The 17028-nt window shown below is 40.3% G+C and overlaps 1 protein-coding gene across 1 annotated transcript; it reads right to left on the bottom strand.

Moving 5' to 3' along the window:
* Positions 1 to 4065: 4065 nt before the first annotated feature.
* On the bottom strand, positions 4066 to 16306 carry LOC144517102 (protein Wnt-2b-A-like). The gene is made up of 5 exons (XM_078248958.1): positions 15694 to 16306; positions 12479 to 12699; positions 11359 to 11636; positions 9035 to 9299; positions 4066 to 6368 (listed from the first exon to the last, which is right to left on the bottom strand). Exons 1-5 carry the CDS (start codon positions 15843 to 15845, stop codon positions 6139 to 6141), a joined length of 1146 nt encoding a protein of 381 aa, XP_078105084.1. The 5' UTR covers positions 15846 to 16306; the 3' UTR covers positions 4066 to 6138.
* Positions 16307 to 17028: the final 722 nt, after the last annotated feature.

Genomic DNA, 17028 nt, shown 5'->3' with positions numbered 1-17028 from the left:
TTTTTGGTTTAGTGGAGTAGTTAAGCTATACAAATTATCCCATCCTTTCGTCTGCTTCTGCTGGAATTCAACAACTTCACCAGTCATTCATCAGCTGTGGACTTTAAACGCCATTTCAAGCCCGAAGCAGTTTTCCTGTCAGCTATGATGTAACCAAAGATGTTTTACTTCGCTGAGACTGCTTCACTTTACCAAGGTACGTGCTGCATTTGCTAACATGCTAATGTTCAGTAATGTCTTAATTCTGCTCTGCTGTTTCTGTGCCTGGCAATGTTAATGACATACATTGTTGATGCTGCTGGCCTGTTTCTCTGCAGATTTGTTTATGAGCAGTGTTGTTTTGCTGATTTCTGTTTTTATGCTGCTTTCATCTACCTTTTGGGCCTACTTTGTGGTTGTTGTTGTTGTTGTTGTTGTTTTGCACAGTCAATTAGTATCCTTATATTCTGAAAATTCTCACGTTTGAGTGTTTTGTGTGTTGGGCGGATTGGTTTTGCCACGTATTTTTCCCCTCTGAGTTGTTTTTGTGTTTTTTTCTATTAGGCTATCTCCCTGCAAGGTCTATAGTAGAGCCTGATACTGTATATTGGCTTTAGGAAGGTAAACATAACTGTTTCTTGCACACATTGTTTCTGTATAATAGAGGCTGCAGGGTAAACACATTGTACTGAGGTCATCTCCACACTTCATACTCAGCCTGGCAATAGTAAACTGTTTCAAGTCAAACCAATGTGTTGGGGTGACAACCAATTGCTTTACTCTTTCATATTATTACGGCTAACCTGCTTGAGCTCCTGTACTTAGTTTATGCATCTGCAACACTCAAGTCAACAGCCATAATGTTTTATACATGTACATGAATGCCATTTCACAAGACGACATTGTCTGCTCACGCCATTATCTTTTTGCAGTTTAATATGCAAAGCCTGCATAGCCATCAAGTGGGTTGTTGGTGGATTTAGCTACTCCCCTCAGTTCACAACATAATTTATTCCCTTCATGGTCTCTCGTGCCAGGCACGGAAAGTAGGCATATGGCCTATATAAAATAGATTTCACATACTAGCTGGTATCAGACTCTAATGTGGCTCTTATGGGAAGTATTTATCACCACTCCACAGTCTGCTGTGCTGATCTTGGTGTATGGTTGTCGGGAGTGAATCAGCATCTTGATGCCAAATATCAGTTTTGTATGACCATAATAAATCCACTGCATGTGAGTTGGCTAAATAAAATTTAAGGATTATGCATTTGCTCATTTAACATGGGCGTCAATATCAGTGTGCCCCTGTATGCTTGAGAAATACACTACATTACATTTATTGTATGTACAATATAATGATCTTGCTGTAAGAAGATAATTTACTTTAGTCTGTTTGTGGGAGTATTTTCCTTTGTCAATGCTATAGAAACATACTGTATGTGAGATTTATAGCTGGATTCTCCCAGTAACAAATGTGTATGATGTCACTTGGCAAGGACAATAAATACACTACATAGCAGCTATTGTCAAGTCCAATTTCATGTCCACATAAAGCTCAATTACTGCTGATAGGGTCATAAGGGGCATCCTCTCTTCCAAGAAAAACAGTGAAACTACTGGGACAGATTTTCAACACTTTTCCTAAATAGTGTAGAGAGCGACAATTCCAGCTCCCTTCAGTAGGGAATGTATATCAACATATTTCCCATATTGCTGTACTTTATAGATATTAATCATATGATTAGATGGAGCACAGTATTTCAAGGAGAATTATGTTTAGAATGAACTTGCACAACACTGAATCATTTTTGACTCATTACAATGTAAAAGCATGGACAGTAACTTTTCTCTCTCCTGGTTTCCCTGAAGGTGGAACATCTGTGTGGACTCTCCCTTGGGCCAAATTTAGCTCTGAAATGTTGTCAAAGTGAGATGCCCATTTGATATCACCATGATGGAAGAGAATGCCTGCGATGCCGCTCCTGTTATTTTTACAGAGTTAAACTGGATCACACAGTGAGGGGGACAAAGCGGCACGGATAATATGGCAGATTTTGAGATCAGCAAAAATTAATCTACTATCTGTGTACGTACAGCTTAGCTAATTGTTGGATGAAAATGTACTTTATAAGGATTTTATTTTAATTTTAAGATTCCTTAAAGATAATGTTTGGATATGTTTTGTGATGTAAATTATGTTACTATCTACGCCCATTATCTGCCAGTCCAGTTACGTTTCTGGAAAATATACTCTGGAATATCCTGACATTGAGCTGACTGAACTTTAAAACACCAACACAGTTGGTTGCATTCTCTTTATTCACTCCCTGCTAAAAAACACATGAGACCATATAAGCTGGAAGGGGACGGAAGACCTCTAATAGGAGTGACAGAGGGAGTGGATCAACAAGGTTTAATATAGAGCCAGTAAGGTATTTTGGGACCTGCAATACAAAGGTGAAAATACTTCCAGAGACAGTAATACAAACTAGGACACTGTTGCACCAAACACTGACAGAGGAAAACATTGACTCGGATGTAAAATGTGGCATTAGCCTTAATTGAACAGTCAAACATTTATGGTATCAGTAACAATTACAAATTTTTTGGTTGGCTGAAATGTAGGCCAACTGCAGTACATCTGAAAATTAAACATTTAAATGGGATGTTGAAGTTGTGAATAGACCTAAGTGACCTCACATAGGCAACAGTAACTACAACATTCACCCTCAACCAATCCAAATCCATAGTACAGATCAGTGCAGGCCCAGTGGTTTCCAATGTGGTTTCAGGATTAAAATGTTAAATTTCATAGCGGACTGAAATTGTCGATTTTCTGCTGTCAGTAGAACTGGGGAATGGAAATATGAACTTTTGAGGGCCAGAGCAGCGCAGGCCCAGGTCGGCCCCCACTGTATGTTATCAGCTCTCACCTTTCTAATCTTTAAGAAAAACACAACCAACGTGCTCTTCGTTTACATTCAAAACAGGCTCCTTTGTTTGCAATTAACTTTTGACTTGTGAACGTTTGACATGGTGTGTCATTTGGCCTTGTTCAAAGCACTTTGCGTTGGCTCCCTTCCTCATTACGTGGACTTGAAAAAATTTGTTGACTCCCAGCATCCACAGCTTGTTGTCAGATTCATTTAGATCTATAAACCCCTTTGAGGGTTGTGTCTCCAATGGCCTAGCATGCGTCTGGCTGCATTACCAGATGTTGAAAAGTCAAATTCAGGGTCCGTAGCTACTTCACTGCTCTTTCTGCAATGTCTTGGCCCAGTTTCATGAAATACTTCACTTCTCACAAACCAGTCCGAGCCAGTGAATATGTGCACAAAGGACTGAAAGCACAGTTGCATAAGATTGCATTGTAAAAGTGGTCTGTCACAATACGATGACAGGAGAAACATGCTGTACTGGCCTTAGCAATGAAGACTGCACTTACAACCTTAAGCCCACCACTGAGAGGCATACACTGGAAACAGAATTTATATGATAACAACTTTAGTTTAAAATGGCAATATGACCTCATACAGACCACACACTTTTTCTGTGTAATTAGGATCTTCAGATTTACAGTATATATTTTTCTGTTCAGTTTTAGTTATGATCTATGACAATATAGCAGCATATACATGTTTTTTAATGTACATTCTAAGGCCTTCTACTTTGATGGAAGTAGCATTGCATTATCAGCAGCATTAACAGCTGTGGCGTCTGTTAAAGCTGGAGGTAATGACAGTGAGGCTAATTACAAATGAGACATCATTTACCTGCATCACATTACATCACAACTTAAACAATGCAGGATGTAGTTTGTTTTTAACCAAAACAAAATAAAAAAGTTGCATCTGATAAAGGTTTGAAAGATTAAAAAAACAAACAAACATAGGTGGCCTGGTTAGCTGTGGGTAGAGCAGGCGCACATATATAGAGGTTCACTCCTCGACGCAGCGGCCGCGGGTTCGACTCCAAACTGAGGCCATTTGCTGTATTCCCCCTCTCTCTCCCATTTCATGTCTCCATCTGTCCTATGAAAATAAAGGCCTCAAATGCCCCAAAAAATAATCTTCTGGAGTCTTAACACTTAACAACTATGACCAAGAGAAACTGGCAGTAGGTAAATCTTGGCAAACAACAAAGGCTGCAGGTGTGATGGCTAACCGGGTGTTCAGCTCAAAAACCGCTGCATTGGTGGGGGCATGTTGTTTATGGTACTGATGATATGAGGTGGTCATGATAGTAAATCTATGAGTTTGAAGAGTTTATCAGGCACCGAGTCATTGCACAGCAGTTTGTAATATTATGACACTGGATTTGACAGCTTCGGAAAGTCGTCACATCGAAAATCATTTGGTCGTTCATCAGGTATGCAGTAGAATTTCTGCATTCACATTAAAGTAAGTCATCTACATCAAATACATGTACTTGATTGGCCTACACAGTGCCTTGTGTTGCTGCAATGTTTTTACATTGTTTGCCGCAATAGCCTAATTGAAATGTATGAGGGGGGCTGTTTGTTTTTACGCAGTGCTGTTGTCTGTCTGAACACAGCCTAAGGACAAATGCTTTAAGCCGTCGGTGTGGTATTGACTCAAAACATGGGAAGCAAAAACAAAGAACCAGAGGTAGAAATGACATGACGTGGAATACTGCATGAGAAATGTAACCCCGTCAGACAATATTCCAAAGTCCATATAACTGAGAACCTGCCAAAATTCAGCTTTGCTGCAAGTTTCCTGCGACTTTACATTAACTGAAAGTCCTTGCTTGTTCTCCTGTTTTGCTGTTTGTTTGTGGTTCACAGCGCGATTGTCTGATCTTATTCTAATAGAAACTAGTTCGTTAGAGTTGCACTCATTAGCAGCAGCTGTCTTTTGTATTTAAAATGCTTTGTTGCAGTAGCATACTTAATATCATTTTAAATGCTACAATGTCAGGGTTTTGGCAATATTACATTTTTCTTTCTTTATGTATCTCTCTTCAGGCTAAATATTACTGCTATTATGATCATCAGTATGAGAAGTATGTAATGTTCTCACACAGTCTTTAAATACTGTAAAACAAGCAGGCATTACTAAATTTACATATCTTTGCTTCAAACAAGGGCAGTTTTTCCACTATAATTATGTCAGCCCTTTGGGCCACAAGGCCAACGGGAAACTCCGCCAGGCCTGAAAAAAACCTCACCAAATATCCATTGTGTTTCCCCTATATATTCATTCTGCAGCACGAACTGCCATTAACTGTACCGCCGTGAGTCCATGAACGAGGCAACCGTCTGTGGTTAGTTAAGCCGTCTGTAACAGCAGGACAGTCCAGTGCTAAAGTCAGTTGAAACGTTGTCGGTAGCCTACCGGTGACAAACAGGCGCAGTAGTGAACGACACGCTAACGTGCTGACGGATTCAGTGTTTTTGTGTTTTTAGCTGAGCTGAACCAGATAATATTCAGTTAAAACAGATCGGGGATGCTGTTTTGCCCTCATTGTTCTCTGTGAAGTTTGCTGGAGGGGAGTGAGCACTGCGCCAGTCTCTGTTTAAAAAAATAGCCTTTTAAATGCTACATTGCTTGAAAGGAAATAACAGGAGTAACAGGCGAACCAGCTTTAAAACTGACATATTTTCTTTTTAAATAAGTGCTGTGCGGTGGATCTAATTCATGCCGATGTGAAGAATGGTTAATGTGAATTTCGAAAAGTTACTAAACAAAAACTACACTCAACTAAAACTAGTAATAAATATTTAAAGAAACTTTAAAGTATTAAATTGAGAACAGAATTTGGTGTGGTGGTAGCACCCCCCTCCCACCAACCCAGCCACCAGACTAAAGCAGTCAACCTAGGGGAAACACTGAAGGGTGTATTTACAACAGAATAAAACAATATTCAGCCATTTTGTATCAAAGATTCAAAGTTTGTCTTAAAAAAGCTCAACAAATTGTTCTCAGAAACACTTATTAAAGCAGCACGATCAGTAACTGGGCATAATTTCCAGTTTAGTATCAAGGTCTGTGAAGTCTCTGCTTCTGGAAGTGTCAAAGGATCAAAAATAAGCCAGAGGTATTACAGTTAAGAGATCCCATTTATATATCCCATAACAAAATGCAGTCATTAGCACGCAGGTTATTGAGACTTGTGATTGGTCAGGTCTCCATGTTAGGTTATGTCCAGCCAATCGGGTCGCTTGTGAGGCTTGCAGGTGTGAACATCTACCAAGTCCTCGCAGTCTTTGCACTCCACAGCGCAGCACCACTTGAACTTGCACTCGCACTTGGTGACACGTTTGACACGCATGGTGTCGTAGCCCCGCCCACAGCACATGACCTCACAGCCGTCCGTGCTTCTGGAGGACTTGTTGCACACTCTGCCTGCTGTGCCCAAGGAGCCTGTAAAGAAATGTATATATTAGCGTGAGAGGGAAAAAATAAATCATAGTTATCTAATCATTTAATCATTTAAACTAAATAAAGCGCTGTAACGTGAACAGTCTACAGTGCCATAGAACGATAAAATCCGAGCGGCAGTTGCTGGTTGTATTTAGGCGCCACGGAGCAGCAGTTGTTTAGCCCCCAATAGTTCACTGCGAGCTGGCTACAGGCACCGCCAGATGACGGTCCTTTCGGTAGTTGAGTTAAGCCAGAAAAAGTTAGCGTCATGCAGCGATGACAGTTAAGTTTAGGCACCAAAACGACTAGTTAAGTTTAGGAAAAAGATCGGATTTGGATTAAAACTCCAAGCGTTTCCTGGGTGAAAGTATTTTGTTTTCGGCGCATAGTGAACTCCGCTCTCTGGCTTGAAAGCTTGCCTGTGTTTTGACATAATGTTGTGCTATTACATTTTGAGTTTATTTTCCATTGGAAGTGCATAAGTGTTTTGGCATGGCCGGCTGAGTGGCACTATATCCATGGTATTGGATATAGTGCCCCCCCCCCCTGCTTTCTTCACAAATCGCACCCTGGCTATAACGCTCTGTAGAGCTGAGTTTTTGGGTAATAGTTCTAACTACATATAGTTATTTGATTCAGTGATACTATAAAAATATTGATGAGTGCAGCTTTAAAGGAATTACATCTCTATTTTTTATGTGTTAACAACATGTACCTTTCATATTACAGTAACCGAATTAAGTCTTGAGTAACTCTTCTTCAGTGGTTGTTACTCCTAGTCACATATCAGCTCAACTTTATTGCATTTTGGAAAACCTCCAGTTATTGACATACTGTACTAATGCTAATATTGGCAGTTGACCACCTCTGAACACCAGTGGAATATTTTGATGCTGAAAACTGAAACTCCAAACTCTTTGGCACGGTATTGGCTTACAGACACGCTGACAGAATAGTCTCAGAGACAAACACAAAGGTGATGTACTCAAGTGTGAAATCTAAGCCTAAGATCAGATGCCATGTCTAATAACAGAGCAACCCTGAAGTAAAGAGAAAAGGATAAGAGGAGATATTCCCTTCAGGCTCTAGGGAGTGGAGCCTTATACTGACCAAAGGAAGGATTTGAAAAATAAGTCTGCATGTATCCTTAGGCTATGAATTCCTATACAATGGAGATTAGTGGCGAGGAGGGTCATAAGCTCCTTTTTAAGATCACATTTTAACTAGGAAAGACAGCCTTTCCTTTAAGTGAACACGCACCAAGCTAACAGCAGGGAGGAGTGGGAGAATCTCGATGTGCCATCATGTCCCCTGCACATATGCACTAGCCTACTACTTACCTAACATATTAACAGTGAGCTAGTGAACTCCTTCACGCTCTATTGGAGGGGCTGGATTGGAGGAGAGAGACTGAGTTTAACAAGGTAAAGCAAACACTAGGAATTAAATGAGATGTTAAAGGTCAAACCATTGAACGTTAAGCTGTGAAAGAATGCAAGCCTTCCGTGGACGAGTCTCTTATTCTCATAGATTTTTTAAGTGACACAGGACCAACCACCCGTTTAACAATATACTCAATTGGACATTTGGTGTTGCAATATTTTATATTAAAAATAATTTCATTATTTTACACAAAAATGCTTCACTGAATATCAGAATTTAGATTGACATTATTTTGCTGATGAACAAAATATAGGTACATCTTAGTTATGAAGTATTTCACATACTAGGGATGTACCGATCAAGTCTTTTTGGCCCAGATTCCGATCAGAGTCCTTTGAATATTGGGTATGTGTCGATGCCGAGTCGGATCTAGTATCAGCTTAATGTTAGCCAATGTATGCTCCGATATGATCCTTGTGACATCTTTTCCACATACAATAGTTTTAAATGAAAGTTGTTCATAGCAAGGTCTGTACCTGAGACATCATGTTGGTTAAGAGAGATTGTTGTTGAGATTATCAGCTAAACATTTGTTGGTGCTTTAAGGGCCATAAACCAGATAACCTATGATGTTTTGGGGTGGTGGCAGAATCCTGGTGGGAATCTCAAAAGTAGAGCCCTAGCAATAAATCAACCAGGCTAATATTTGGTGATATTGGCTTATCCTATATGTTGGCCAATAAGGGACAAAAAAAGTAATTTAGTAACAGTGGTAACAGTGACACCATTACATAGTTTGTCCACCAGAGAACTGACAAGTTTATTTTTCGACTGTAAAATGTCCCGCTCAGTACATATCTTGGTCACAATTCTTACTAAACAAACGTAACGGTTCTTAATCCAGCATTGTTTGTTTATGTTATTTGTTTAAGTAACAAAATACATATGGGCAGATACATATTAATTGGATTTCTAAGCTTACAGAGAGAGATTGATTGAGATATTTGTGTGTGTGTGTGTGTGTGTGTGTGTGTGTGTGTGTGAACTGACTGTGAAAACTATGATCATGATTCAAAAGTGAAAAAGACCACTGAGCTGAGAATGTGTAGTGTATCATCATGTACATTTACAGCCACTATTGTCTTAGTCTTTATGTCCCACTCTTTATTCATGCATTCGTGCATCTAAATTATCAATACACATTTTTCACTCTTTGCGAGATTGTTCCACTTTTTAAAAAGCATAATCATACAAAAAAACGAATTCTTTATTCATTCACTCACCTGCTGAGCGGTCTGTGAGACAGTAATCTGGTGAGTTCTCGACATACACTAACTCATTCTTGGTGCTTCCCTGGAAGTCCTTGTCAGCCACCATAAAGCCCGTCCCGTCCTGGTTCATGGTCACCTCGATGGCTGTGTTGTACTTCTTGCGAAGGTAGTCTCCAGTTCGCCTGAAGTCTGACATCGCCAGCCAGCAGGTCCTCAGAGAACAGGAGCCACTGACCCCATGACACTTACACTCCAGCTTCATAAAGCGCTTTACTGCCTAGAGCAGAGGTCAAAGGTGACAGGGTGTTAAGCCTATATGATGTAGCCTAGGTGTGATCAGCCCTGCTTCAATCTAACTGGAGTTTACTTTAAGTTGTGTTGCTCCAAAGCCTTTTTTTGAAACAACCTGGCTTGTCTGTGTTGAGCCTAAAACTAAATCAACTGATGAAACCAAATTCATAATATATGCTGTTGGGAGATTTGATTCTTACTTTGTTGCCTGTTGCCAGGAGTGTTGTCTTTACCCAGAGGAGTAAAGACAAGAGAAGAGAAGTCGAGTCATTAATTTATCACTTGAGATCATCGGTGGACTACATAGATAGAACATTCTTTCATGGTATATTTACTTTTATATTGCGATATTGATATTTATACATGTTGTGAAATAGTTAATTTTCTGGAAATTGTGATTGGAGCGCTCGTTTAATTGATTAGTCACTCAAAATCTAATAGGCAACTATTTTGATAATCGCTTAATCGTTTAAGCCATTATTCAAGCAAAAGTGGCAAACATTTGTTGGTTCTCCAGTTTCTTAAGTGTGAAAATAATTGTGCACTGAACATCTTTGAATTTTAGACTGTTAATCTCATAAAACAAGACATTTAAATACATTTTTGAGACATTGCATTTTTCATGATTAATCAGTCAAGTGAGAAAATAATTGGGAGATTAATCGCTTATAAAAATGATGGATAGTTGCAGCCCTAATTGAGATATAGAACACACAACCTGTTGGGAATGTCTATTTTGGTCTAATCCTAATGTTATGTGAAACCCAGGATACATCTTTTGTTAGATATCACTGTTATGTGACCCAGATACGCAGGTTCACAGCCTACGAAGTAAACCACACCTCTTTATTATCATAAAATATTGTATTTTTTGCTTAAATGAACAAAAAATTGAAAATAGAACATTTATTCCCGTCAATAAAAAACAAAGCATTAATCATAAACAAAAAACAGAGCGTGTTTAATTTCTCTGGCTTTATACCAAAGAGTATAGAAGTACCAAGAGGCGAAACTCAATAGAACGTTGTGTTGCGTTGAGTCCAAGGTGGCGGAGCTGCACTCAATAGAACGTTCCATTGCAAGCTGCAGCTTGGTCATGGGTGCGTTTGTTGCACTGAACGCAACACAATGTTCAAGTTTCGCCTCTTGGTACTTCTATACTCTTTGTTTATATGGCTACAGCCCAGGATGTTTGGAGCTGCTATGGCAACAAGTGACCGCTATTGCTAGCATAACTTTAGCTAAACAGTCCAACCAATAATCACTTGTATAATTACAATATAACAACAGTCCTACTCCTTAGGACAAGTTGTTCCATACAGATTAGAAAAATAAAAGCACAAATCCCCGTGGAACTACGTCAGCATAATGTTAATGAATGATGGCCATTTCCGCTACAGCGTCGTCATTTACAGTAATGTTACTAATAAAGCACCATAGTAGATTAAACACCACAGACGGACTAACGTTAACTACATTACTTAGCTAACCTTCAAAAGCTGACTGGACTTGCAACTGCAGGTGGGGCGTCCTCTGGTAGGAATCATAATATCGTAGGCTAGCTAACGTTACTGTTATAGGTGATGCTACGCCGGTATTGCAAACGCGTGTGATGGATCCAAACAATAGTGTGACCAATCTCATTAAAAAAAAAAAAAAGCTCTAATGATTTAATTGCGGTTATACAATTATTTAATAATTGTTACAGGTCTAGTATAAATCAAACCTAAGTATTAAAGGGATGTCTAAAGGGGTACTTGATACAAACCGTATCAAAAATCTCACAGTATTCACACTGTGTCATATCGCATATGAAGCGACCGTTTGCATACGTCGCGGCGGCGTATGTGTGCTTACTGGGATGCCTACTTGAAGGAACATTTTCTGTAAATTATTGATAGTATCTATTCAATATAACGAGGTAAACTGTGGTAAAATGTGCTCTTGTCTCTCATAGTATCTTAGAGTAGGGCACAGGCTTATACAGTAAGTCTAGAAATAAGTCTTAAATAAGTATCAACATTAAAATTAAAGCTGCTGCTCACCATCCGACCGCACCGGTTGTTGTGCAGGTTCATCAGTGCGCGAGCGTCTTTCACCATCCTCTCTCGAGCATCTACAAAGGCCTTGGCAAATTTTATGCCATAGTTGATGTTGTCACTGCATCCACCCCAGTCAAAATTGCCCTTGTCGTCGCTAGCTTGCCCTCGCTTGTGGCCGTCGCAGTTGCAGATCTTTAGCTCCCCCTGACTGCAGGCCCTGGTAATGGCGTAGACCACTCCTGCTGACGAGATGGCGTACACGAACGCTGCCTCACGGCTGCCTGGGTGCACAGGAAGAGAGGTGTTGCAATTAAGTTCTTCAGAAAATTTCTTGTTTACAATGGAAAAACAAAACTTTTAATTAGTATTGTAAAGTCGGAAACCATGCCGCAACTGTTTTTTTTTTTTTTGTGGCTTTGTTTTAGTAAGAATCAAGCTGTTTAGTGCCCGAGTTCACTTTGTTACTGCTCAGTAAAGCAGTCTTTCTTCAGTATATTCCAGACAGCAGGAGCACAGAAAATCAGTCAATTTATGGAGGATGGTCCAGACAGAAGTAGCAGCATGTGAGCTATAACATCACAGTCCAGCCGACTCTCCTTTCACCTTTTATTTTGCACAGATGGCAGCTTTCTCAGTCACTGGGCTGTGTTTTTCTTTCAGACCAGAGGAGATTTTGGGGGTTATTTGGTCTGGCTTTCCCACCCACCTCCTGTTCTCATTCCTGCTCACGCAATGAAGCAGAACACAGGCGATATGTCAGGGAGTAAAGCATGTCTGGCTGCCAGAAACATCTACCCAAATATTTACATCTCCTATTACTGTTTATACATCACCAGTGTGGATCTCCAGATCTGCTACTTGTTTTCAGAGAACATCCACTTTCCCAATCTTCCCTTATTCCAGAGAAGGTAAAAAAAAAAAAAAGAAAAAAAACTTTCTCTTTCTGTTTGTATTTTAGAGCAAAGTTGATTTAATGACACCTATTAATTCTCTGCTTATCTGGTAACAGCATTGACATTTACGAGGATGATTAACTCAAGTGTCACTGACGTAAACAACCACTGTCACGCACGTACAAAGAACCACACAGATAGAAATCCCAGTCACACATGTGCAGACTCACTTCGCAGCATCACCCTGCCAAACACAGTGTGGTCCCTGTCCAGCGTGCTGCAATTCCAGCGGTGGTGTCTGAACTGGTGCTGGCACTCTTTGATCCACTCTTTGGCTCCCTCACCGATGGACTGCATCAGGTCCGGGTGCCGCTGGCACAGCTGCCGCTGCTTATTCACCAGGCCGGGAATGTTATCACAGATCACCCGAGCACCCAGCGCTCCGATGTACCTGCAGACACAGTATTGGTCGTGATAAGTTAAAGGGGCACCCTACCAATTTTACACATGATGTTTATTTATAATGCGGGCCTACATCGTGACCTGTGTAATGTGGTACGGTGTATTGTCTTCTGTGGCTCTGGAGGAGCTGTGTCAAGTCTCATGATGATGTCATAATGATGTCATCAGGGTTATCTCAGCTTGCTCTTATGTGGCATTCACGCAGCGTCGGCAGAATGTGATTTGGGAGTTTTCACGCATTATTGCTAGATGATTACCCTTGCTGATAACTTTTTGTTCATGCCAATAAATGGCTTAAATTAGCTACATGTACTTTTGCTGTGTTATGTATTTGTAATGGTTCATTAACAAGTGTGTATCTCATATGAAATAGCTGAATAAATTGTATTAGTATTAATATTTGATTTAAGTGTAACTGTCAGCGATGGTGGTTTTACAGCCATTTTGCCACTGGTCTGTTGACTTTTTTGTCATTCTAATGATCAAGTGGGAGATATTGAATCCGTAAAAAAAAATCCAGATATCTTCAACTTCTTGGTTGGAACCAGTTCCTTATCCCAACCAAGAAATAGTCCCATAGCCCATAGGCCCATAACCCTCCTATCCCCAAACCCACTGTAAAGTGTCAGTTTCACTTTTATACACTTTGGGTTTTGTAGTAAACAAACAAATGTAAAAAGAAAAATGTAAATGGGCTGAATTTATCTAGCACTTTTCTAGTCTTAACTAGTCTAACTTTAACTTAAACTAAAGTTACGTAGACAAGTATTCAAACGCTTTTACAGTACAGGCACCATTCACACACACATTCATACACTGTTGGTCGAGGCTGCCATACAAGATAATCAGATAAACGTTTATACACATTAACACACCGATGGCACAGCATCAGGAGCAATTTGGGGTTCAGTGTCTTCCGATTGAGACGACCGCTCTACCACCTGAGCCACAGCCGCCCCATTCAAGACGCAATGTGTTGGGAAGATCCAGAGATGATAGGATAGCAGATTTTGTTATTTTTGGACAGAGCCAGTCTAGCTGGTTCCAGTCTTTATGCTAAGTTTGTTAGCCGGCTGCTGTTTGGCGCTTCATATTTAGCATACAGATATAAGAGCCATATCAATCTTGTCATCAAACTCAATTCTCAGAAACTCAAACAAGTGAATACACGTATTTCCCAAAATATCAAACTTTTCCTTTATATCGAGATTACCGATTGGACTCTCGGCTATACTAGCATGTCTGCTTTTCTTCACATCCATACCCCTACTTGAGACTCAGATATTCAGGAACGTCGAAGAGATTATTAAATTCCTCACGTTCAGTGAAAAACACCTCTTTCCCTGTGACAGGACTTTGCTTCCTGCTCTTTTCAGACATAATCCCTTTCTTTTGTAGCAACTCCTAAAAGGGCGGATCACATGCTGGTGGTATTGGACATGAAGACAGTCATCTACAGTGCAAGTGACCACTCAGGCCTTTCCCTCCCTGCCTCACAGATCAACCATATGCAGACGCAGGCCCCCCACCCTCTCCTACCTCCCTCCCTCCCTCTCTAAGCCTGCACGCTCCACTCTCCATCCGGATATCATTATAGTCCCTAATCGCAGCCACATTTGTGTCGCCTGGCCTCCGAGACAGAAACGGACGTAGCAGGCAGTTTCCACTCCCGTTATGGCTGTCCCAGTCCTGTTCTAACTGCCACTATCTGCCTGAGCAGTAAAGCAGAGCAGAAGCACTACTTGTGTTTATTGTGTGTCGTACATACTGGCTGTGCCAAAAGACCCCTGACTGTCTCCAAGAGGACACACACATAGAAATAGAGAGGGAATGGGTTCCTGTGCAGCAAGACACATGGAACTCATCTGAATTGTTGCAATAGTTAAAAATAGGCCCCCCAACAATGCAAAGCAGGATTAAATAAGTATTAATCATCTGGACACAAAGCTTCCAAGCCTCTCATGTTCTGTGTCTTGCTCTCTTTCTCTGGAATTTGTCAGTAATTGAATCCTAGTTTTTTTCACAATGTATTTGCATAAGACAGCAATGAAATGACACAATGGAAAAGAGGATAGCATATACTTTTAGCTCTCTTGGGAAATTACCATTCATAACATTATTTACAAAGGGTGCATTTTTAATCTAAATCCATCTGTAAAGCTGAAGCTAATTGGTATGGGGTGCAGAGCCGTGATTCAAAGATAAAGGAAGAAAACGTAGAATTAGATGTGCTTCAATGTGGTTGGTTAAATATAAAGTACACATCAAATACAATTTCTGTAAGTGTGACTTGACACATGAGAACAGCTATTTCAGGTGGGTGGGATAAGGTGGAGAGGGTGGGGGGGGCTTTTTTTTCCCTTCTCTGAGCATTTAAAACCTCAAGAGAAATCATCAAGGGGCATTTATTCATGCACCAGCGCCTGCACCTGCCACTTGCTCTGGGCAAGATGGATGGATAGGGGTGATTCCCCACAACACCATTAATCTTTATAAACACATGACACACATTGCTGTGCTGAACGTTTCACTTTGATGTTTTAATTAGCATTATCTTTTACGTCAGCAACAAAAATTCCCATGCAGAGGTGAACTGAGATGAAAGTGTACCAATCTGTACCTTGTATTGGACTAGCCGAGTCTAAGTTAATTTTTGTAGGTTTGTTGGCAATAAATCATGTGAATGCCTTTATCAAGATTAAGTTTTAGATCATGTTTGTCAAATAAGCAGAAGAATGTTGGGTATCCCTTTTTTGCCTTTTTCCATCTTTATACCTGACATAGGAAAACTAAGAGCAAATGGTTAACTAGAGAGTAACATTTTGATTTTAGTTTTAGTCATGCATCAGAACCTTTTTCTACGCTTGCATTTATAACTTCACTTTGGCTATTTGTTTTACGGATGTAGCCTATATAGGCTATGCTATCAACTGTTATTAAAACTGATCTAAATGATCAGATCAGAAAATGCACTCTCACTTACCACCACGATGAATCCACTCTTGGTGTGAAAATGAGCAGGAGCAAAATAAAAAAGAAGTATATTTTAGAGATGGGTTTGGAGTGATGTTCGATTTTTGACCCATGTCTGATCCCCATAGCCCTGCTGCTGTCTGATAAGCTGCGAAATTTCATCAGACAAACATTCTTCCTTTCATGTGTTGGCAAAAGCTGCACAATCAGGTGTGAAAGTCCTTGACGATTGTCTGCCGTCCATCATCGGAGAACTTAAAGAGCTTCACAAGGAGGAAAAGTGCTTTCAAACTCCACCGGTTAATATTTAATAATGCCATACAGATTTCCTGTCAGTACATCCATAATCTTCATTGGCATCGGAGATTGTAATTAATGCGTTGGCAGAATAAGTCCTCCGTCTTAGATGTATCTAAAAGCCTTTTATTAGCGATAGATTCACCTTTTCTCCTCAGTTGTTGCGCGCCGAATTTAATATCACTACAGCTGCGGGTCGTAAAGCACAGAATCCGATGCTGAAACTCGTGTTACAGTAGCGAAAGCAAGAAAAGTCGTTTAAGTCAGATACGAGTCGAGTGGAAGAACCGTTTCCGAGGATGGGACAGACATTGTGCGCACCTTTCCTCCTGTAGTCGGGAATGAAGATGCGTTTCGCTGCGGTGCGTCAGCTGTCTATGACCCCCCACATCCCCACCCACACCCCCACCCCTTTGTCTGAAAATTACAAATAGCTGTATGTAGACCAACAGACAGCAGGAAAGGAGATGTATATATTTAGTTTGGAAAGTAGCCCCTGCCTGTGATATCTACTGATCCACATACGTGTTGCCACTATAGAACAACCAGCCTCACCCACTGATATTCCTATAATATGTGCCTGCACTCACCTATCATGCCATCTTATGTCTAATAAAATTGTACAGTATTTACCTCGGGACTTGTTCACTGTGTTATGCCGTGGCATTTTGCACAGTTCAGTTTATTAGTAGTTCTCTAAAATGACTCTTGACCAATAAGGACTGGGTTATAACCACACACTTAGTGTTTGGAAGTTGTGCAACTGAACTAAAAAGCCTCCTGTGGCAACCATGTTAAATAAATAATGTATTCACCGAGATAATTAATAGTATTGATACGAATGAAAACACCAGACCAAACATGGGTGTTTTCAATGAATACAAATTAGACCGGTAGGTCATTTCCGATGTTTGTGTAATCAGTGTAGAGCAGTGTAGAGTTTATTTGCTCGGAGACCTTCAGCTATGAGTGGTCAAGCTTTCATGCTTTGACACTTCATTAAACAGGAACTTAGTGTCTCCATAGAGATAGGTAATCTTTCCCAGGG

The sequence above is a fragment of the Sander vitreus genome, chromosome 4 (genome assembly GCF_031162955.1).
Source record: "Sander vitreus isolate 19-12246 chromosome 4, sanVit1, whole genome shotgun sequence".
NCBI classification, from domain to species: Eukaryota; Metazoa; Chordata; class Actinopteri; order Perciformes; family Percidae; genus Sander; species Sander vitreus.
The sequence above is the reverse complement of the archived record's forward strand: the minus strand, read 5'-3'. Positions and strand labels throughout refer to the sequence as shown.